Source organism: Vidua chalybeata, chromosome 1 (assembly GCF_026979565.1).
Source record: "Vidua chalybeata isolate OUT-0048 chromosome 1, bVidCha1 merged haplotype, whole genome shotgun sequence".
Taxonomy (NCBI): Eukaryota; Metazoa; Chordata; class Aves; order Passeriformes; family Viduidae; genus Vidua; species Vidua chalybeata.
Window position 1 is genome coordinate 4,613,022 of NC_071530.1, and position 22,940 is coordinate 4,635,961.

General features: G+C 44.9%; 2 protein-coding genes across 2 annotated transcripts in view; one reads left to right on the top strand and one right to left on the bottom strand.

The window, feature by feature from the left end:
• Positions 1 to 12,057, top strand: part of DLEC1 (DLEC1 cilia and flagella associated protein) — a 33,329-nt gene extending 21,272 nt beyond the window's left edge. Inside the window, exons 26-38 of the mRNA XM_053943154.1 lie at positions 580 to 731; positions 1,237 to 1,340; positions 2,018 to 2,088; positions 2,747 to 2,964; positions 3,949 to 4,083; positions 5,342 to 5,464; positions 6,447 to 6,541; positions 6,627 to 6,711; positions 7,250 to 7,459; positions 8,361 to 8,522; positions 9,474 to 9,627; positions 10,229 to 10,349; positions 11,939 to 12,057. Coding sequence (XP_053799129.1) covers positions 580 to 731; positions 1,237 to 1,340; positions 2,018 to 2,088; positions 2,747 to 2,964; positions 3,949 to 4,083; positions 5,342 to 5,464; positions 6,447 to 6,541; positions 6,627 to 6,711; positions 7,250 to 7,459; positions 8,361 to 8,522; positions 9,474 to 9,627; positions 10,229 to 10,349; positions 11,939 to 12,047 — 1,739 coding nt within the window. The 3' untranslated portion in view covers positions 12,048 to 12,057. The remainder of the gene's footprint in view (positions 1 to 579; positions 732 to 1,236; positions 1,341 to 2,017; positions 2,089 to 2,746; positions 2,965 to 3,948; positions 4,084 to 5,341; positions 5,465 to 6,446; positions 6,542 to 6,626; positions 6,712 to 7,249; positions 7,460 to 8,360; positions 8,523 to 9,473; positions 9,628 to 10,228; positions 10,350 to 11,938) is intronic.
• ACAA1 (acetyl-CoA acyltransferase 1) lies at positions 10,740 to 22,651 on the bottom strand. The gene is made up of 12 exons (XM_053953413.1): positions 22,466 to 22,651; positions 21,557 to 21,650; positions 21,246 to 21,303; positions 20,343 to 20,422; positions 19,857 to 19,899; positions 18,322 to 18,420; positions 17,834 to 17,914; positions 16,021 to 16,211; positions 15,753 to 15,932; positions 14,936 to 14,991; positions 14,314 to 14,459; positions 10,740 to 14,021 (listed from the first exon to the last, which is right to left on the bottom strand). Exons 1-12 carry the CDS (start codon positions 22,649 to 22,651, stop codon positions 13,946 to 13,948), a joined length of 1,290 nt encoding a protein of 429 aa, XP_053809388.1. The 3' UTR covers positions 10,740 to 13,945.
• Positions 22,652 to 22,940: the final 289 nt, after the last annotated feature.

Here is a 22,940-nt window from a genome sequence, read left to right on the forward strand (position 1 = left end):
TTTCCAAAATAAAACTCGCACATATTGGTACCTTGCCATAGAGTTTGGTATCTGTTCCACAGACAGAGCTTTTCAGCTGTTGAATTAGTGCTTAAGATTAAAAAAATGCTGTTCTGACAGATTCCATGCAAGCCTAGGTGACTCAGAATGTGGAAAGGCTTTGCTCTTTGTAATTAATTCTTTGCATGGAAGAGCACACAAAGGTAAACAGGCAGCTGCTAGTGGAGCAAGAAACAGTCAACACAGATCCCAGCCTATTTTTCTAAAATTTTTTTAGGTAACCAGTTAGTACCTTGCAATATCCCAAAGAGTCCTGGATCAGGTTGTTGGAAGGGTTGTCCTGCTGTAAAATATTGTGGGCAAGCACTAAGTCTAAAAAACAAAGTAAGATCCACTGCAGAAGGGAACTTGGGTAAAGTGGTATAAATGGGAGCTGTGTAATGATCCCAGGGTTTCTAAGTGAGTGAGGTTAAGCTGATTAAAGGCAACTAAAACCGTGGTCCTGTGTATTCTTTGAAAGACTAACTTTGTTCAATTTCCTCAGAATTCATGAAATGCTTCTTTGCTCTGCTCCTTCAGAGTTTGCAGCAGCGTTGCTGTCTCAGGGGAAGGGAGCAGCTTTCTATATCCAACCTTCCACAGGAATTCTGGAAGCTTTCCAGCAGTTCACCATAGAAATAGCAGCTTACAACAACATGTGGGGAGAGTACCAGGATAATCTTGTCTGTAAGGTAGGTGGGGTTTTGGTTTTACCATGGCAGATTTTACACCAATTATATTTTCCAGATGCCTTTCTGTTAGAAATACTTTTTCAGTTTTTTAGAACTTCTGTAAAAATTCAGGGTGGATCTTGCTGTACCACTAGTTCCAATGACATGTAAGGAACAGTTGTTTGGTTTTAGGGGAACATGTTTATTCTTTGGGAGGTTTTCATGTTCCTTGAAAATGACTAGAGGAGTTTTGATTTATAACATCTGTTTGGGAGCTGGCCAGTGCACTGCTCTGCTCTACCAATAGCATAGATTGTGTTGTGTAGAAAAGCAGCAGGAAAGCTGATAAATGCATGAGGTATTGCATTCTCCTGCTGAGAAGAGTTGTTGTTAGCATATGAATTAGAGGCTGTCAAAGTAAGCTAGTAAAAAATATTTGAAAAACCAATCAGTTTGCAAAACAATCTTATAGCACAGAGAACTAAGGTGTTATCTTGATTCTAATAGCAAAAATTCATTTTAATAGGTGGGAGACTTACTACCTAAAATAATTCCTATGCAAATGACTGTGAAAGGCTGTCCAATCTTCCTGCAGGTGACAGGACCAAAACCAGAGCCACCCATTATCAGGTATAGTGCAAAATACTGTCAGACAAATCAGAGAATTAAATACCAATGGACTGCAGCCAACATACACACCTGTTCCATCTTGTGATATAATGAGGTCAGCAAAATGATGATCAAAGTACAGTATCTGCTTCTAGAACATCAATACATTTTTCTCTACCAACACAATTAGAAAATAATCTGCAATACAAGACTGCTGAAGTCTGCCAGCAGTCTCTATTCTGGGCTTGCAGTTGTAGAATTTCACCCAGTGCAGCCTTTGCAGATCTGACTCTGTGGAGATGGCAACTGGCACATGATGGCAATTCTCAACACCCACAGCTCATTTCTCCCTGGCCCTTTACCTGGACCAGGAGAAATGCAGCCCTAAGGTCAGTAGTGGCAGGGGAAGGTTTAAACCCTCTCATACAGCAAATGGCATCTGCACCTTGGGATGAGGGATAAGGGCTGGTTTTTGGGGAGCCCCAGTACTGCATGTGGTTACTCTGAAATGTCTGAGACAACTGAAAAAAATGGGGAAAAAAGAAAAGAGATAGATCAAATAAACCAATATTGTACTTCACAGTGTAGGCCATGCCTTACCTGAGAGCCACTCCAGTGCAGCCAGATCAGCTTCCACTTTTAAACAACTCTTCAGTGATTTCAGACTGCATGCACTGACAGCAATGTTCCCTGTCCAGGTTTGGCACTCAAGTCTCAGGAGGGTCCCCTGTGCTTCGGAGGGTCCAGCTCAACAATCCCAGTCCCTTTGGTAAGGATGGCTTTTGTACAGCAAACATTGATGCTTTCATTGTGTTCCTTACAGAAATAAAAGTAGAAGGACACTTTTAATTAATCAATTAAAAATTAACATGTTAATTGACAGGCATTCTTGTGTCCTAATGAAGATGTTTTTAGTAAAAAAAAAAATAGAGTGACTCAATGTGTTGCCACTATGCAGTTGCACATCCCCTCTTGATGTAGCTGGGTTTTCCCTCATTGAAATGATGAGAATTCAGGATTTTCCATCCTGTTTTTATGAATTTCTCACAAGACTAAGCCTTGTCAATCAGATGTGCTACCTGCTTTTTACTGGCATCATCTGTCTCTTTTAGTCTTTTTAGCTCTTGAGTGAAATTGTAAGCTTTTCAGAGCAAAGTCAATATATTTTTTTTAATTCTACTGAATCCATTTGCTTACAAAATACTCATAATTTATTTTTATTATAGTTTAGGACATAGAAAGTGGCCAAACTATAGCAAGCTCTTAAATAATTTTCATTTACAGCAAACATGGGAAACATAAGAGATACACTTTAATACAAATCCAGTTGCCAGACACAAATTTATTACTTGATATTCTGGTACCAGCTAAGCCATGAGTCCTCTCACTGATTAGAAGTAATTGTCCTTTTTTCCTTTCCCATTCAGACATCCGCCTGGACTTGGAAGTTTACAACCAAGAGCCAGATGATGAAAAGCTGGTGGACCTCTTGGTGCTCTTTGAAGACCCTTTTCCTCCTGTGGACATGGCTGGAAATGAGGCTGCATCAAGTGGTAGCACCTCGGAGTCAGAGGTCGTGTTAAAGCTGGATCCAGCTGCCATTCCCTGTGGAAGCATTTATCCAGCTTTGGAAACCACAGATGAGGTCAGCTCTTAGGCTGTTTCTTATACTGCTGCTGAGATACATGATGGGTTTTTTTGGCGTGAAGGGTTGAAAACAATAACAGGAGATAGAACTTGTAACTAAGAGCTGGATTGTTAAAAGAAGTGTCAGCTCCTCTCCCAGTCAAACACGCAATATGTGGGTAGGTGGCTATGGGGATCAGCAATCTGTTTCCAGAGCGAGCTATAAGCAATTAGCTCTCTTTAACAGTGTTTTAAAATCTAAAGAAACACTATTTAAAATACTGTCACTGGCAAACTATTGTTGTTATTACATGAAAGAATTAAAATAACTAAAACTCCTTAATTTAGCTCTGCTTTTCTTGTGGGTGTTTTCTGGTGTCCACATGTGCTGTAGTCAGGGAGCAGAACCTACCCTGTAAATTTCAAATTGCACCTAATGATATGGAGGTATTTATCCCAGTGCTAAAATTAGATTGGTTCTGTTAGAATATGATAACATCTATTACACATGATGTTTGATTCTAATGTGGCAATTTAGTGTCTTGAGGGGCTGGAAGTGACAGGGAGAAGGTATCCTCCAGCATATTGTATATTTGTCTGCCAAAAGCTTCACACAAAAGATAGTAAAATCACATTTTTTCTGCTTCAGCTCAGCATGCACAGTTGTCCTGAACACAGCTCTAACCTTTCTTGTGCACAAAGGGAACGGTACTGCCCAGAGTGCTGGTTTGTATAATGGGCCAGAGGTGTCATGATTGGGTGCTTCTCTAGGTAGAACAGGACCCAAGCATGCAAATTTTCCAAGGAATTCAGGAGCAATTTCAGGAGAGCTACTCTGTGGATGAGAAAATTGATGTACAGGACACATCCACGTGTCTAGCCCTTGTGCCAGAAAGAAAGTGGAGCTGGCCATGCTTCCTGATCAGTTCCCTGTACACATCACTCACATTCCTCCCTTGCAGTGTAACAGTTTTAACCATTCCCCACCCCTGTGTCTCTGCAGCCTCCAGGTTCTGACAGCAAAGAGATGGAAATCAGCAGTCAGGAGTCTGAAGGAGAGAAAAATATCTCTGTACTTATCCAACCTCATGAGGGGGTGCCTGCAGACAGCCCCTACTCCGTTGCTCCGAGGCAGATAGTAAGCTTTTACATTTTCTTTGGGCTTAGATTTAGCACATTTTCTGCAGGGCAGAGGAGACAGAGAAGGAGAAGGAGATAGCTTTGAGTTTGGTTTGACGTAGACTCTACTAAACAGTGAAACATCAGGCTGGAAGGCTTTGGAGATGATCATGAGAAGAGTTTGCAAGGTCAACAAAAAGTGTCCTATCTACATCTAAGCAGTGACCTGATGACTGGACTTTAGTGTTAGTTGTACTCCAACACTCCAGCAGAGTGGCATCTCTGGTCTTCTCACTTGGGTTGGCATGGTGAAATGTGGGAGCCATCCAGCCTGAAGCTTTGGAAGCATGAAGAGCTGGAAATCAGGCTGCTGGGAAAGGGGTACTCCGTAGGTAACTCGTGGATAAACCATTGTAACCCACAGTGCTTCACAAGTGAGTTGTGCAAATACAGGCCACAGTGTCACAATCCCTTAGGAATATCATAAAGTAAAGACAGCACTGGAAAGATCTAGCTATGAGTGGCAGGATTGCCCAAAGCATCAGTGTGCCAATTTTATTTTTAAATATTTTTTTTGCTAAAAGGTTTTAGTTACAAGTTAAAATGAGCTAAAGATTACATAAAGAAATTATGACAGAAATGAAGTTGCAGTCAGCTCTGAGGTGGCTGAGAAAAGTCAGACAAACAGGTGCCTCACTGTAGAGGCAGCTTTTGTGGGGTGTAGCCAGCAGCAATATCAGGATTTAGCCATAACCTGCACAGTTCACTTAAAGAAAGCAGAATCTAGTCAACCTATAAATCCCAGAAAATCCACTGCAGCTGGCTAGTGCATGTGATTACATTCCCTGCTGTCATGTAAAATTAAAGAACAGCCAAGACTAAACTGAACTGTAAAATACTCTTAGTTCACACTTGTAACTCTTCAACAAATGTTTCATATATGTAAGTTGTGGAATAATCAACTGAGGCAGCTAGGGAGTAAGAGTGGGCAGAACTGGGTATTTTTAAAAACAGACATGTGTACATATGTTTGTGTACTTACAGAGTTGGTCTGTGACTGTGCTTAAACTCTGTTGATGCTAAAAGTGGCCACACTGATATTTGCAGTTGAAGTAATTGTCAGTTTTGCTGTCACATGTTGGTATTTTCGTGCAAGCCTGAGCCCGTGCCCGGGGGATTGCATGTGGCTTGTGCAACTCCGTTTTGGCAGCTGAGTCCCGACGTTCTTGTGCAATCCCCGGCGGGTCCGTGCGCTAAGCGCTCTCTCCCGGCCGCAGGTGGTTCCAGGAGGTGGCAGCAGCGACGTTTACATCTCCTTCACCCCGCTCGTCCTCCCGGACACCGAGGCTGAGCTGCGTTGTGACGGGCTGCTGCTGGGCTTCATGAGCCTGGACGACAAGGTAAACTGACTGTCACAGCAAGGCCAAAGGTAACGGGGGAATAGAATTGCCCTTCCTGTAATTTATGTACAGGCTGCTGTTACCTGGCCAGTCTGTGTAAACAATCCTGTTCCTGCTATCCTCTACATCCTTCCTTAACCAGGGTTGTTCATCTGTTGCATTTCTCTTTGAGCTTGCAAGCATTCTGGGCTGGGAATGTCACCCTCTTCTTGCGTTGTCTGGGGCAGCAGACCCCAGACAAAAGCCCAGGGTTTGAAATGCTATCACAACATCAGGTTTTATTGATAACAATAGTTAACAATGGAAGTGAGACTCAGGACTGCTGAGTCCTGTTCCTGGCTCTGCATCCACCTTCCTGTGTGAATTTGGACAGCATATCTCTCCTCTGGGAAACTTCCTCTTCAACAACTGCTGATGCGAGGCTTGAACAGTGTTTTATGAATGGCTCAGTGATTCTCTGACATGAATTGTTGCAAAGGTGCAAGGTAACCTGAATGAATGCTAATAGAATGTTCAATAAAAACAACCCTAATAATCCTTATTCCTGAAGAAAGAATTGTAGAATAATAGAGTCCTGGAATGGTATGAGTTGAAAGGACCATCTAGCTCCACCCCCCTGCTATGGGCAGCAACATCTTTAACCAGAAAAAGTTGCTCCACACTCCATCCAACCTGGCCTGGAATATTTCCAGAGATGGGGCATCCACAGCTTCTCCAGGGAACCTATGCCAGGGCCTCACCACCCTCAGAGTGAAGAATTTCTTCCCAAAATCTGATCTAAACCTGCCCTGCATCTGTATCACCCACAGCCATTCAGAGTTCAGCTACTGCTTGACCTCTGCTGTTCCATCATATCTTACAAACAGTCACTGCATTGCCAAACAGAATCCTGTTTTGGCTGACAGCCTCTCAGGCTCAAAGCAGCATTTCAGGTTTAGTGCTACCATGTCCCACAGGATTTCTGTTTCCATGTTGTTGTCAGCTTGCAAGGAGGGTGCCCAGCAAGGTGCGGCGCAGTCACGGCTATGACGCTCCACCGTTACGAGTGCACATGGAGGCTGTCCTGAGGCATCCCCTGTAAGTCCCACAGCTCACAGCTGGATCCCTCTTGGAATGGGTCAGCCTGGGACAGGGCTGTGACCAGCCCTGGTTCTTTACACAGGTTGGAAGTGGAGATGGATCATGACAGAGGAATGGTGTTTTATTTAGTGGCGAGTGATCTCCTACCTGCTAGGCCTTTTTGTGGAGTGAGTATTTCCCACATTGATGTATTTGGCTGCTTTGTTTTGCTGTACTGCTGGGAGAATTCAGAGCTGTGTGCACATGGCTGTAAAACTGCATCCTAATCACCAGTAGCCTCAATTTCTATGTTGCACATAACTAGATAGGGAACCAAAAAAAAAAAAGCACTACAAGTACTTTTTAGCCAGGAATAAGAAAAGCTGAGCTCAGACATGCTCATGCCTGTTTTATCCAAATTTTTCTTTCATTGTAGGGGAGTTTTTAAGTAGAAAAATAAGTTCTGATTTTCAGGATATAAAGGTCCAAAAGCAAATTGAGTCACTTCAGTTGCTGTGACCCTTGACATTTGAAAACTTAGACTTTATTACGTTACTTTTATTTTGGTTTTTCACTCAAGAAATGTTGAATAACACAGGTAGAAAATACTGGATTGCTTTGGGGTAAAATCCTTCAAATCCCTGCTAGTACTCCATGACCAGACAGAGCAACAGAAACCTCCCCAGGGAGTTAAAACTGACCAGTTCTGAATCGTTTCTCTCCCAGGTTTTGACAGAAGCAGTAATTACTCAGAGTTTGAAACTCATGAATTGTACCAAGGCTCGTCTGTACTTCAGGCTCTTTCTGTCTACACCCTCTATGCCCTTCAGCCTCTCCAGCACGGATCCCAAAAAGAACACTGAAACATCCCACAGCAAGAAGGAGGAAAGGGAACAGCAACTGCAACATGTACTTTATCCACAGCAAAACATGCTGGTAGGCTCAAAAATAATAATCCTGTGCCAGATTAGAGAGTTTAGTAATTGGCGTGTTAGTGTGGACCAGAGGAACCACAGAAGAACACAACTGGCATAGAAGTCTCCCAGTTTCAGGGGCAATGGTGGTGTGTTATCAAATGCTAATTACTGCCATTTTGCCTGCTACATTGCAGGTGCAGATTATTTTTTTTCTGCACATAATCTTTTTCTGTTCCTGATGTGCTTTTCCCATCAACTCTGACCTGTTGCAAACTCCTGCAGAAAACCCTGTGAGTTTGCAGCTCACTTAAATCAATAGCCATATATATGTTGGACAAATTAAAAGATTTCCAAGGACTGCAGACTTCCCTCATTTCCTTAAATTAGATGCAGACAGTGCAAGGAGAGGAAAATTTGATTAGTTTTGGGTGTACAAATTACATCAAAGGAAATGAAGTCCCAGAGTAGAGAATTAGGTAACCTGCAAAGAATGAGTAACTGTTGCATTTTTGAAGTATGCTTCTCATTTTGCTGTGTTCATTTTGAGGTGGAGACACACACATCTCAATTCTGCATGTGTGGGAAGAGGATTTAGAGGTGTAAGACAGCTTTGGGAACGTGCTATTTGTACCCTCAGGAACTCAAAACCTTTGGCTTGCTAGAGACTGTTTCTTCCCTGTGGTTCAGAGATCAGCTGTTCACCTTTACACTCCATCTCTGTGTACTGGATTCATAGGAAATAGCTGTGTTTTTTTCTTTAATTGTATTGCTTTGTTCCAGTGGGAATTTGGCTGCTGGCATGACACCTTTGGGTTCCAGTGGGAAAATGTGTGCCTGGGCCTTTGTGCAATGTGTACTTTGGATTTCCTGCACACACTTGTCACCTTATGTGATGGTCATCGGAATTCCTCTTCCCACAGGTGAAAGTGTCATTCCACACAACTCTGGAGTTACTCAGGTATCAGCATTTGCCAGAGACCCAGCTGCTTCCTGGATGCCAAGTGCTCCAGCTGGAGAGTGGAGAGAGAAAGCTGAAGTTTAATCAAAATCTGGTCATTGAGCACAGTAACTACACTACCCAGGTAAGGTCAGGACAGGGTCTCTGGGCCCTGGGAAAGGGCTGTTTCAGCAGCACCTCTGACTTGGATTAGGATTTACTCACCCTTGAATTACAGGCACCTCTGGAGTAAATGGGGTCATCCAGGTAAAGTAAATAGCTGTAGGGTTGCTCTCTGCTGAGACTGCAGGTGATTCCCAGGTGGGCTGTGCAGGTTGGGGTCACACCCTGGTGCTGGTACCCCAGCTCTGCATGGCAGCCCGGGTGACACTCAAAGGGCCACACACTCAGTCACAGGATGACTCTGAGACAGGAGCAGGGCTGTCTCAGGGATCAAGCCATGCCTGAGTCACCAGGCAATGCCTCCTGCAGCAACCAAGGGCTTCTGGAAAGGCTCCTGAGTCTGTTGAGCTCCTGCAGTGTGGTCAAAGCCTATGTGCATGTAAAGACTGATCCCTTCCAGTCAGAAATCCATAAACCCCTTCCCAGCCTTCAGCATCCCAGTACGCTGCAGGCACTTTCTTTTCATACCAGGTATTTCTGAGGCATGACCTGTGTAAGATTGAGCACCATATCTAAGATACAGTCAAGTGAATCATAATCTTGGGCAATCTGCACAAACTGAATGACTCACAGTGGGCCATATACAGTCCTGAGGGACCAGAAGATGTTGTAATGTCTGCAGCTCCACAGAAAACCCTAAAAACAAATGAAAAGTTCACTCTGTGTTACTTCATTAAGACCACAGTGTCTGGTTTGAAAACCTGTCCCAGAAAAGTAACACACAAGCAAAAACTTCAAACTCCATCCACTCAGGGCTGTAGACTAGGAATTTACTCTATTGTGAAAGAACACAGAACACTGATTCTTGAGTCTGTGGTTGGGGTTAAGAGTGATGCAGCTAGAGCAGAAATTACTAAAGCTCTATAAAAATGAGGTGTGTTTTATTCTCTTTTCCCTTTCCCCTGTTTTGCAGCTGGTCCCAGTGATTGCCTACCTCACTGTTCCAGTCCTGGAGCTCTCCTGTGACAGGGTTGATTTCCAGACCTGCTTTGTTGCACAGACCAAGACAGAACATGTCTTCTTGTATAACAGGAGTGGCTGCAGAAGCTACTGGATTGCTTTCCTGGGTATTCTGGTTTTGCAATTGATTTCCTTGTTACAGAGTTTCACTATTCAGTGTTTTTATTGAGACTGCATTCACTCACTCAATATAGGGGCAATGTGTGATGATCCTGGGTGCAAACAGATATGGTCTGCTTTTGTTCTCACTTAATGTTGGCTTTCCCCCTCCTCACTTTCCCTCCCTTTTTTGATATTATTGTACCACTATTGATTTCAGCAGTTACTCCACACCCAACCAAAAGATTGAGTCTCAGCCCTCATAATTCTTGCACAAGCTCTGCTCATTTATAAATTAGTCCTGAGGGGCAACAAGAAGCAGCAGCTCTTCATGGGCTCAGTTTGAGCATGAGCCTAATGCTGTTAATAATAGATGGGCTCCAGAGGAAAGAAGATCAGGGCCTTATTATTTCAGTGTGGAGATCACTGATCACTGTCCTTGATTAGAAGATGAAAACAGTCTGGGCACTTGCACAGAAACCTTCTGACAGTGTGGGACATGATGTATTAGTTGCTCAGCAAAGAGGTGCATTGCCATGAATGCTTCTCACTATACACACACAAAGGGTCTTGTATGGCTTTGTTTGACATTTGCCCCTTCCACTGCAGATGAACAAAAAAGCCCTAAGGCCGTGCAAGTATTTTCCATCTTCCCAAATAAAGGCATTTTGGAGGCACGTGAAGGGGAGGCACCTACCAGACAGATTCTGCAGATCAGCTTTGCTGCAAGGTACAGTTAACAGGACTGAAATTGTGCTGTTGAGAGAGAGCTGGGGTTGGCTGGAGAAGAGAAGGCTCTGGGGAGCCTCAGAGCCCCTTCCAGTGCCTAAAGGGACTCCAGGAGAGTTGGAGAGGGACTGGGGACAAAGGCCTGGAGTGATGGGACAAGGGGGAATGGCTTCACACTGCCAGAGGGCAGGGATAGGTTAGAAAGAACTTTTGCACTGTGAGGGTGGTGAGGCCCTGGCACAGGTTGCCCAGAGAAGCTGTGGCTGCCCCACCTCTGGAATTGTTTAAGGCCAAGCTGGATGAGGCTTTGAGCAACCTGTTCTAGTCAAAGGTTTTCCTGCCCATGAGTTTTGCTGTCTCTTCCAACCCAAAACATTACATGATTCTATGATGACCCAAAGACTTTAATTTCTTTGTTCTGATTAGGGAGATGCAACTCACGTTAAAAAAAAAAAAATCATTTTCCATTACAAAGTATTTTTGGAGGTTATCACGTGATGGCAGCAAATTGAAGTCTATCCTAGTGATTTCAGTGAGCTCTGAAAACTGCTGACAGGGAAATTTCAAGCAAACTGTAGATGAGTTACTGTCATAACTCCCATCTCTTTGGAACACAGTCCAGTGATTTCCATCACTGGAGCCACTGATATTGCAGTGGGATGGAGCCTTGAGCAGCTGCACTAAACTGTCCCTACTTAGAGGAGCATGGTGGACCAGAAGCCCTCCCCAGGCTCCTGACTGCCTACATTTTTCTGGAATTCTGCTGAATATACCTGAAGCACTTATTTTTTTCTGACAAATACACTAATCAGCATGGCTGAAAATGCCTGGAAATACCAGAAAGCAAAGATGTTGCTGTATAGCAACCAGCTCTTCTGTGGGGCTCCATAGGAAGAATTCCCAACACAGCAGAGTGGGATCAGTGTGGCAGGAGATAATTATATGCAAGGTGTGAGGTAATTTAAATAATTCACCTCCCCAGATCAGTGGTCTTTCTGCAGGGGAATTACTTTATGAGAAGCAAAAAACCAAGACTGGCAGAACAGGCATTTGCCTCAGGCCCTTAAAACAGCTGGCACTTGGACACAGAGAAGTCCTTCACAGGAACAGTCTCGAGAGCACTGAGTGGCATTAGCCTTGGGCAAATAATGCTCTTCAACTTGGTGTAAAACTAGAGTTGTTGTAACCTTTTTGATGTTAATTTACAATCTGGACTCCGCTGACTGCCCCTTGTCTCAGGGGAGTGACAGAAACTTTTCCCTTCAAACTTTGTCACAGGGAGGAGTTTTCACATCAAGGCAGTGCAGGTGTTTGCTCCCAGCAGAGCTTCATTTCATTTATTCACCTAAACCATAATTTCCCAAGTAGGATGATATTCTCATTCTTTCACACATCAATCCAGTGTCTTCAGGCACAGACCTGAACATTATTTTCAAACACCATATATTGTATCTGTGGAACCAGCACTAACATTAGTGACCTGTGCTTGTGACTTGGTGCATTCTTAGGACACCATTCTCCCCTCTTCATCTCATCCCTGAACACAGGACTGCATGTAGCTGAAACTGAACTTTTTGCTGTGCATTTTAGGAGCAACACTGACTATGAAGCTATTGTGACCATTTCTGGAATGCTGGAAGAGAAGCCTTGCAAGCTGCACCTCAGAGGGAGAGGAGTGCACCGTGGGAAGGTGCATTAAGCAGGACAATGTGGGACAAATGTCAAGGTAACAGGCTGGATGCAGATGTGCCATCAGCTGAGCCTGTACTTTCATCTACTTCTGTTGTTTTTAGTGGGGACTGAAATTTTAGCAGAATGAAAATTTAGGTTATGAGGAAAGAAATTCTCATGGTACCTCAACCAGTCATAATCACACTGTACTGTTCCTTTTATTGCTGTGATAAGCTTAGCTTTAGGCTCAGAACAAGGTTTTAAATTGCAAAGCACCTGTGTAAGTCAGGCCAAAGCCCTCTGCAGAGCCCAGCATGTCTTGAATCACAGCTAAAGACTATTCATACCTTAAAGTAGCTTTTGTTTTACCTCATTTATTTGTTTGACATTAAAATTGACATTGACACATAATAAAATAAGAATTGGTGAATAGGCCAGCATTTCCCAGGCTGTTTTCTCAGTGCCTTACATGAAAAGGGGAAGAGTCAATTTTCCCTGGTCTCCTTGGAAAATTACCAGCCTGTGTGTTTCATCATGCTTGGGCCTTGAGAACATCCCCCTTCAGCAACAGAGGGAGGAACCCCTCTTCCTTTTCATTCTTTCACCCCACATGGTTCCCATTTACTCTCACTTCTCTTTAAATTATTTTAGTATTATTTTAGCTAAAGGTCGTTGGAATTCCCACTTCTGAGTCTGTTAAATTTTCCACTCCCATTAAATAAAAGGCTTTTGTAAATGGCTCATTATCCCCTCTAAATAATTCAGTTTTTTGGCTCTAAGACAGCCTGTGTGATTGCTGGGTGAGACAGGCTACAGCATGGGATTATGAAAGTAACAAGAGCTCTAACTCATCATGACCTTCAACTAAAAATCATCATAAAAAGGAAAAAATGTATTGCAAGAACCCAATTGTATTATTAAGTGCAAAAACAAAAGTCAGGACAAAGAACTTCAGTTTGTTACAAGTTCAAAGCAGCAATGAGTAAATTTCTTTTTCTAGCTGAGTTTCAGTGATCTTCCTGTTCAGACAAGAGAAGAAATAAGGGATGACAAAAGACACAGGCTAGCACATGTTTGTATTAGCACTGAAGGACTGAGCTGTCACTGATGTTCATGTAGTGCTTGCAGTAAATGTAATGCTGCTATTTGCTTTATGTTAGGTAAGTAAATATGATTAAGCATAAGATTGTCCTTGGAGTCACACAAACTGATACTCAGACATGTAAAAGAAGGAATGGCCACATCCAAATCCTGGCTTCTAGCAATTCAACAGAACCTTTCCATTCAGGCATTTCCTGTGGAAATTATGTTCCAGTCCTTCCACTTTCCCCTACTGAAAAGAGGCTTGAGAGCAGCTCCATCAGCAGCAAACTACAGCCCATCCTCCAGTGTAGGGACAATTTCAGACACAGACAACTTCTGCCTGGGCTAGGACAGACACAGTTTAAAGGCAAGGATGTCAAGTCTTTGCTTCAAAACAAGCTGTTTTAAACTTCTTACAAATGGTGAAACCTTTTAAGGAAATACTGGAAAAGTCTTTTCACGTGGACTCATGTCTTCATTTTGAGTGACTCTTTTTGCCAATTTGTCATAGAAAAATACTGTCCCATGAACTATTTCCCTCTGGTAATATTCAGAGAGTAAAGAGATCAATTAAATTAAAAATATTCATTCATAATCACCACACCAGGGGCTGTAGTTGAATTTCAGCTGAGTTAATTTCTTATATCAGGAAGCCATGTGCCAATTTTGCATTTCCTCACCTTCTTCACAGAACTGCACCATTAATTCTACTTCACAATTTCTGCCTAAAATTTGTAGCTCTAGTAACAAATCCCAGAACCCACTTGATTTCAGTGGCAATCATTTGCAATGCCTAGGGAAGGCAGAGAGGGAGCTGTGGTGTTGTTCTGTCAGCACTGGCGCTCACTTCCCCGGGTACTCGAACACGGCTGCGGCGCCCATGCCAGTTCCAATGCACATGGACACAACCCCGTATGCTCTGAAACAAAGAACACGTGGAATTAAGGAAAAAGACAGCTCAGGTTTACATCATCCAGGGAAAAAATTGAAGAATACAATCATTTTGAGCTGTCTACTGCTCTCCTGTTTTGCTAGGAGAGCACCAGGGAATTCAGGTTCAAACCCATCCATGGGATGGAGAAAGCTAAACCCAAAGGGACAGTTACCTCATCCAAGAGATGGAGAAAGCTTAACCCAAACTGGTGACCCCTGAGCCTGTGGGAGCTGCACAGCCAGCAGGTGTGAGGCCAGTACTGATGCTCAGCACTCACCTCTTCCCTCTGCGCTTCAGTTCATTGAGCAAAGTGACAACCTGCCGAGCACCAGTACAGCCCAGAGGGTGTCCCAGTGCTATGGCTCCTCCCAGGGGGTTCACCTTCTCCATGGGAATGCCCAGCTTCTCAACACAGTACACAGCCTGCAAAGACACAGGGAATGATTTCATGGAGATGCTCTTACCTTAGTTCTCAGCTCTCCTCTTCCAGGTCAGAGGCCTGACTACAGCTAGACCATCATTCTCAGGGGAAAGGAGTGGAACTGATCCAAGGCACAGAGAAGTGAGCTAAAACTGTCCAGCTCATCTCAAACTGAGCCCACACACATTCAGACAACCTGACAATAAATCACAGCCCTGGTGAAACAGATGTTGCAAGTTGGTAGGAGAGTACAATAGCCAATTCTTACTTGGTGGACTTTTTTTTTCTAATATTAAGCTGTATAAGCAATGCCCTGGTCATTTTTATTTGAAGGAAAAGGAAAAGAGTCTGCACATGTTATTTACATTTGGCTGAAGATATAATATGTGGAACAAGTTAAAAATCTCAACCTGGAGACCAAGCTCAAACACACTCGGTTGCCAAGCAATGCAGCAACACAAACATGATGCTCACTCACCTGGCTTGCAAAGGCTTCATTAATTTCATATATATCAATGTCATTCAGAGTCAGACCTATGGGCCAGAAAAGTCAGGAGTTAAAAGGAGATATTTTTGCCTCATGACTATATAAAGAGAGTAAGTGCCTGACAGCCTCCCTCTATGAATTCCAGTTCTACTCCATCTAAGAAAGAGGAAGCTCTCTGTGGGGTATCTACACTTGAACAAGTTTATGTACAGCAGTGTCTAAAGACTGCAAAGCGTCACAGTTTGTGGCACTGTGTCACTGAGTCTGCCAAGTTTCCTCAGATTAAGTGTGATTTCTCTGCAGAGGGATTAAGGATTGAAGGGTGTTTGGAGAATGAAAGATAAAGCTACAGGTGAGCATGTAGCCAGGCCAGGCTAAATTAGCTCATCAGCTACAAAAGCTGGTTAACACAATGAGTGTGGTAAAAAACCTAAGATGACAAAATTGTAAAGAGAAAAAAATGTCAAAAACCAAACACAAAAACACCCCCTACACACTGGTCCTAATAAAGAAGGGAAAACACCACTATGTGAACACTGAATCACTTGCCACCTGTCAACTCTTGTTGAGTCTGTGCAGGGATTTACTCCTGAGCTTCTCAAAGGTGAGTGAATGACAATTTACACACCAGTACAAGGGGAAAGCACTGCAACAATCTGAGGCAGGACCTCTTTTAAGGTTTCAGATTTAACTTCACTCTTCGTGGGGCAAACAGCTGCACATGCTTGAATAATATAACCTTAAATCTCAGTCCAAGGAGTCTGATCTGCTTGTGCCCAGCACTGCCTGAATGACAAGTTGTTCTCACCTGCCTTTTCCACAGCAACAGGGATGGCATAGGCTGGCCCTATGCCCATCACATCAGGTGGAACCCCCACCACAGCAAAGGACCTCAGCACCCCCAGCACCGGCAGTCCCAGCTGTGCTGCCTTGGAGCGTTTTGCCAGGAGAACAGCAGCTGCTCCATCGCTGACCTGGCTGGCATTCCCTGTTGGAAGAGACCTATTAACATGCTTTTTGTTCTAGTAAAGGCAGGTAAACCAGAGGAACAGCACAAACCTAACAGCTGAGCTGACCTGCTGTAGTGCTTCCATCCTCTTTGAAGGCAGGTTTCAGCTTTGCCAAGCCTTCCAGCGTCGTGGAGGGCCTGATCCCTTCATCTTGGTGCACAGTGATAGTTTTTTTGTTGCCCTCATTATCTGCAACAGTGGTCTTCACTGGAACAATCTCTGTTTTAAACAGCCCCATCTGCTGAGCTTTTGCTGCTCTGGTAAGGAAAGAGTATGAAAGGTTAAAATATTTTGGAGGTGAAGTGCAGGAAAACTGAAGTGAAGGAAAGCAGTTAGACAGAGAATGAACGAAGGTGGGATTTGGTACATCATCGCTGAGTGGTGGTCAAGACAACAGGCAAAATCTTACTTCCATTCATGGAAAGACAAACTTTTTACTTCTACATCAACAGTATGGGCATTGTCCCCAGATCTGGGTCACAGGATCACTCATTTCAGAGCAATATCCCCATTCTGTTCCCATCAACATCTCTGTGCCTGACTGACCACCACCAGCCCCCAACATGAAGTTTTATTTTTTTCAGGGGTACAGCCACATCACAACTGTAAGAGAATAAATGAACCCTGAACTATCAGCAGTCAACACCTGTCATAACCAAGCAGAATACAATTAACTAAACCAGAATTAGCTCAAGCCAAGTAGATTTAATCTTTCCTATCAGCAAGATATTTTAAAAGCCTTTAAAGCAGAGCTTATTTAGATTTAACTTCCAGAGGTAAATCCTTCACAGAGAATACAAACTGGAGACTAAAAGCTGTTTCATCACTTTGCACTTTTATCCGTAAAATGAAAATATTCAATGCTCCCAGGTAAGCGAGAATTGGAGCAAAGTGCTGAAGGACAGGTCAGTACCTGCACAGATATCCTGATATCCTGAGACCAAGGCCAGAAAGTCACCCCTTGCCTCATGTGAGTGTGAGGATCACATTCACATACCCTTTTGGTTATCAGTTCCATGGCAGTGAGAAAGGCTGGCATGCCAATTTCCCTGAGCAGCAGGGCCGGAATTTAAAGGTTAACTACCCTGTGCAGTGGCTTCCTGTGTTAGATAAATAATTGGACCAGGCTGATGTTTAAACAGAGCTCTGAAAGCAAGTTTAACTCTTTGATGGCAGAACCTTTACCCTATGACCTGCCACTGCTCTGGCAGCACAGCCCCATGGATTCTGGGGTCAGTTGATTTTGGCAGTGATTTAACCCAAGAGGAAGGTTATCAGAGGTAGGCCTGGACTCACTCAGAGCCAAACACCTGCAGCGAGGACAAGCCACTCTTCTCACAAGCTCAGCAGTTCTCTACCAACAGCCACACTCCACTATTCCCTCATGGGAAAGGCTCCTTCTGCTGCTGCTCCCACGTTCAGGTTCCAGTGATCCTGAGCCAAAGCCACTATGAAAATACCTCACCAGGCACTCGTTCCAGAAACCTCCCTGAGGTTCTGTCACAGAAACACAGAATGGTTTGGGTTGGAAGGGACCTTAAAGATCATCCAGTTCCACCCCCATTGCCATGGGCAGGGACCTCTGGATGCTGGAACAAGCAGGGCACTCACTGTTCAGGGTCTGTGTGCCCAGTGATACTTGTGTGAGATCAGTCACACAATCCCAGTACAGCTCTGGACTCCAGTTCCCCCATCATGCACAACCCTGCACAGGCACTGCATTTTGGTCTGACCCCAAGCTTCTCTGCTCACTGTTAAGGACTGGAAGGCAACACAAAGGCTGCACTTGACCAGGAAGTAGCAGTGTGTTTTCTAGCTTTTCTTATTTCTTAACTAGAAGGTTAAAAACCCCAATAAATGTAACAAAAAAAGCATTTACTTTTGTTGGGAAGCCAAGGCAAAGGCATCTTGCTTCTTCCGGGAAACTCCAAACTTCTCTGCCACATTTTCTGAGGTTATTCTGGGGAAAAAACATCACAGAGTTAATCCAAGGACACATCTAATGGAGCTGCAGTTGGCTTCTACTAAGATCACATGAGATATAAGCAATAGCTTTAGTTTGAAAGCCAACTGCTGCCTTCTCAACTTAGAACTGCTGGCAGAAGCTAATCCTGAATCAAATCTAGGACCAGAACAAGGCTCAAATCCGTTCTCCTTGCTCAACAAGCCATTGATCTTAAGACAAGAAAACCTTTGATCAGAGTTGTTGATTTCCCCCCATTTCACGTCATTCATCTTCCACCACAGCCAAGGATGCCAATAGACACAGCTCCAAGCTCACCACATTCAGGCTGATTTGTAACTATGGTCACTGAGGAGAGAGAGTATCTATGAAACCCTTGAACTGTGGGAAGGGGAAACACTTACCCCATAGGAATAAGGCAATCTCGAGCTTTGGGGTTATCCATCATGTTGGAACTGATATCACCAGGGTTATTTGCACTTCTGAGGGACATTGTTTCCACTCTAAACACAAGAAAAATTTGAATTGCTCCATTAAAACTGATCAAAACTCAGTATCCTGACAACATGCATTCCCATTTTCCCACAGAAACACAGCTGCTAATTAGGAACTGGCTGAGGCAGAAGCTCTTTAATCATCAGTTTAAGAATTATTATGAAATGAAAACAGATTGTGAGATTCAATTGGTTCTTGCTTCACTAGAACAGGGTACCAATGTCAGCAGTTAATTTATTGTGTTTCCACAGGTAGGAAGGAATTGCTATGATTCTGGCACATTTGTCCTCAAACATAATGAGGTTCAAGGACTGGGGTTTTCAGTGAGATTGCCAACCGACATAAAAATACTACTCAGATCTTAAGAACAGGTTGGCAGTAGAAAAAGAAGTATTGAGCAAACCATGGCAAAGAGATTTCAGTGAGTTGCACCATTTGTGTTTCGCAATACAAAGAATTTCAGACATGGATCCCACAGGGTGCAATCTTTGACCCACAAATGAATTAACACATCAAAGATACTCAAATTTTTTGCAGAAATACAAAGCCATGAGCTTTTGTAAGGTCAATCTAGATTATGAAGCCTATAATGGGTTTGAATTCTACTCTGCACCACACAAATACCTTCATGAAGAATAAATAACAAAGAAACTACTCCTGGAAAATGAAAGGCATGCAGAAAGTAAGGCAGCTGGTAGTAAGTGCTATCAGCAATTTAAACCAGCTCTGAGATGGGACACTCCATCATTGACTTCAGCTGCATCTGCTCCTGAAGGAAGGCACAGGACTGGGTTTTAAGTAAGTGAAACCCCAGCTACTGTCTTTTGAGTTTGAATCCAGGGTTTCTCCACTCTGGAAGAGTAAGACTTAGGATAAACCCAGCTCCCAAAAGCTATTTGTAACTTCTGGATTGTATGTCTTCTGCAGGGCAGAGGCCAGACAGCTTCCCACAGCAAAACCCAGTGGCTGGCACACCCAGGGATGCAAAGCCTGTCAGTCCCTTTAAGCACAACATCTTGGTGGACATTACTGTGTGCAGTAATAATTAATGAGAGATTAGAGTCACCAAGCTATAAAGAAGACAAACCCAGTATTTTGGCCCCAGGATTACTGAACAGGTTTTTTTTCACTCCTTCTTCTGAAGTCAATGTGTATGTGGTCACTAGTATTTCCCCAAAACCAACCTAATGTTTACATAATCCTCCAAAAAATAAACACTGCTTCTGATGTTAGGACTGAAGCACACAGAACAGATCCTGTAAATCTGCAGAACACTCATTAGCACACATAGAACATTAACTTCTTCATCCAAGAGAGCTGCTGGTCTTTCAAGGGGCTAGTTAATTGGAGATTAGCTAAAAAGCTAATTATGGCAGGCTACTGCACAGGGACAGAGTGTTACCTTCAGGAAGCCTAAGCAAGCACTATGAAAATACTTCCTTACCCACAGGCCAAGCCAATGTCATACGATCCATTTCGGATGCCACCTGTAACAGCAGTGCATAAATATTCTTACTGTCATCAGGAGCAAAAGCATTTCCAGCCCAGCTGCAGTTTCCAAACACCTGAGCACCCAGTACAGCCAAATGGGCATTTCCTCACCCTCCTGCTTGCCAGAGGGAGAGCCAGGCCAAGGAGCTGATGGGGCTGAAGGCTAATGTGGGGCCAGAGAAAACTGGAAGAGCCCTTTTGGAAGCTGCCTGATATGGAGGTGATGGTGGAACTTATTCCCAGAAAACCAAGTTACTTCTCTAGGGATAAACTCGGCCACTCAAGGATATAAAAGTATTTAGCTTACACCACAGTGTAAATTCCCTACAGCACAAGACATTATCACTGTTTTACTGCTCAGAGGGACTGGAGGACAGGAGGATTGAGCCCTTGGGGTGGGACAGGCATCAACTCTGATGCCAGTGCCCACAACACCTACCAGCTATGTTGATAATGGCCTGCAGCCCTGAGGAGCACTGCCGGTTCACACTGGAGCACGGCACCGTCTCTGGAATGCCACTGGAAAACAAGGGAATGTTGGCAAAAACTCAGTGATAAAAACCAACAACAACCCAAAGCTCTAAAGAGTGCATGAATCCACCTGATTAAACTTTAACCCTCAAGTTCCAGGCAGATCCCTTTATCCATTTCTTGGTCTATTTGGTCCAACACCAAGGAAAAGCAAAGTTCAAAGATAATTTCTTCACTTCATTTGCAAATAGCTCCAAGTGCTGTTTCCCCATGGGTCTGTCTTCAGAAGGTGCTCTGTAAGCAAGATCCTGCCCTAGAGATCCTGAGCTCTGACCCAGGCCAGAAACCCTAAAAAGCTCTGTAATATTAATAATTCTAAAAGGCTGTGCCTGCACCTCTCTAAAGTGGTAGTTGTGCAGTGATTGACAGAAGCAAACAATGGCCACAGAAACTGACTGAAGTATTTGTAATCTGGGATCCAGCAAAAATATCTGGAACCTGGGATCCAGCTCAGTATGAGCCATTGAGCAGCACTGAGCAATGACAGAAAAATCTGAGCCCATCCATGGTTTTGGGACCAGACACAGCAGAGAGAGGTGCAGCCTCAGAGAGTGCAGCTGGGAACCCACAGAACATCATGTCTCTTTCAGAGGCCCAACACAGGCAGCACAAACAGATTACACAGCTTCACCTGCCTCCCTGCCTCTTTGCCATCAGTGTTCTCTGAGTGCTTGATCAAAGTCCAGTTTCTAGGCAAAAGGTGATTTGCTGTAATTCCTGGGACTGCAAGAGCCTCACTGCAATCTCTGACCCTGTGCTACTCCATGGCCCAAGGAGGAGAGGCAGAACCTCAGTCTAGCTGAGAGCTTACCTTAGAAACTGTGCAACTCTCGCAATCAAAGCACCAGCTCCAGGCTGCAGCACATTCCCTGAGTGCAAAGACACAATTCCAGTCAATTGGCTGCACTCCCCTCACAGGCCTGGAAGGGATGTTCCCATCACCACAGCTCTGTACTGCCCAGCACCACGTCAGAGCCCCACCACCAACAGGACAGGCGTGAAAACCTAATGCCACACACTAACCCATTCCAGCCCCATGAGACCTGTGAGTACCCACACGGGGAGCCTGTCCCACAGAGCTGTCCAGACCAGGAGTTTCACCAGGCAGAGGCTGTCACTCACCCACACAGATGTCTCCCAGCACCTCAGGACGGAGGTTGACATCCTGAAGGACAGCTGTCATCACTGCAGCCAGCAGCTCATCAGGTGTCGTGTCCTAAAAGCACAGGGGATCAGCACCACCAGTGAACACCAGTAAGTGCCCTGTCCCCAGCTGAGCCTCAGACCACTTCAGAGGGCTGGCCAGTGGTGCTAAGGCAGCTTTACTCCGCTTCTCAGCTCACTGTGGTTGTTGTTTTCCTACCACAGCAGAATTATCTGCATGTTTTTAGCCCAGGTTTCCTTCAGGCACTGCAGCACACATGCTGCTTTCTCACCTTCCTTGGATTTATAGGAGCATGCTCTGCAGGGCCTTCAAAATCACACAGCTACAGAGATTTATGTGACAAGACCCAGCAAATGGAGCCCCTCCATTTATTTTGTGAAAGGAACGGGTGACCCTGTCCCACCCCAGCTGGTGGGAAGCACCGCCAGCATGAGGAGACCAGTTTGGAAGGATGACAAGGAACGAGCACCCTTTGGGGTCATCCTGGCACCCTGTTCTTTCCCAGGACTCTGTGGATGCCACCCGGGGAGAAGCAGGTTCCAGAAGGGTGGCAGGTCCGTGCCAAGCTGTGCAGGTGAGGGACACGCCGCGGCCGCTCCGTGTGGCAGGGCAGGTGACAGCGAACTGTGATCGCTCCCGGGGCTGCCAGGGCAGCTGGGGACACAATGCCCGACTCCTTCGGGGGATGCCACAGGCGCTGCCACCCCCAGCATTAAAACCATCATACAGCGCTGGCATTTAGACTCTTCCGGAGCACAGCGGTGGTGTCTGGGGGTCAAGCAGGGGTCCAGCACCCAGGCGCGCCAAGGAGGGGAGGCGAAGAAGGGGATGCCCAGCACCGGCGGGCACGATCCCCCGGGCCGTACCTTGAAGCCGCCGCGGCGGGCGCGGCCGATGGCGGTCCTGCGGCCGTGCACCACCACCACATCGTCGGGGCTGCTGGCCCGCGGGGGGCCCCCGGCGCAGGGCACGGCCCTGGGCGCGGCCCCCGGGCCCGGCGCGGCCCCGGCCAAGTGCCCCAGCACCAGCTGCGCCCGCCGCGCCGCCGCCATCTTGTCACAGCAGCGGCTCGCTCCTTTGCATGAGCCCGCCTCCTCATTTGCATACAGCGTAGTGGTATGGGCTTTGTTCTAATTTGCATCTCTCCGCCCATCTCATTTACATAGCTCCGCCCCTGGGTTAAACCGCGCTCCGTCCCCGAAGCCAACAGACCAAGATAAACAAAAAATAAAAAGGGGCAAAAGAAAAAGGGGCAAAGAAAGGAAAAAAGGAGGGGGGAAGGGAAAAAAAAAAAAAAGGGAAACAAGAAAAACGGGGGGGTGGGGGAATGAGGGGGGAAAA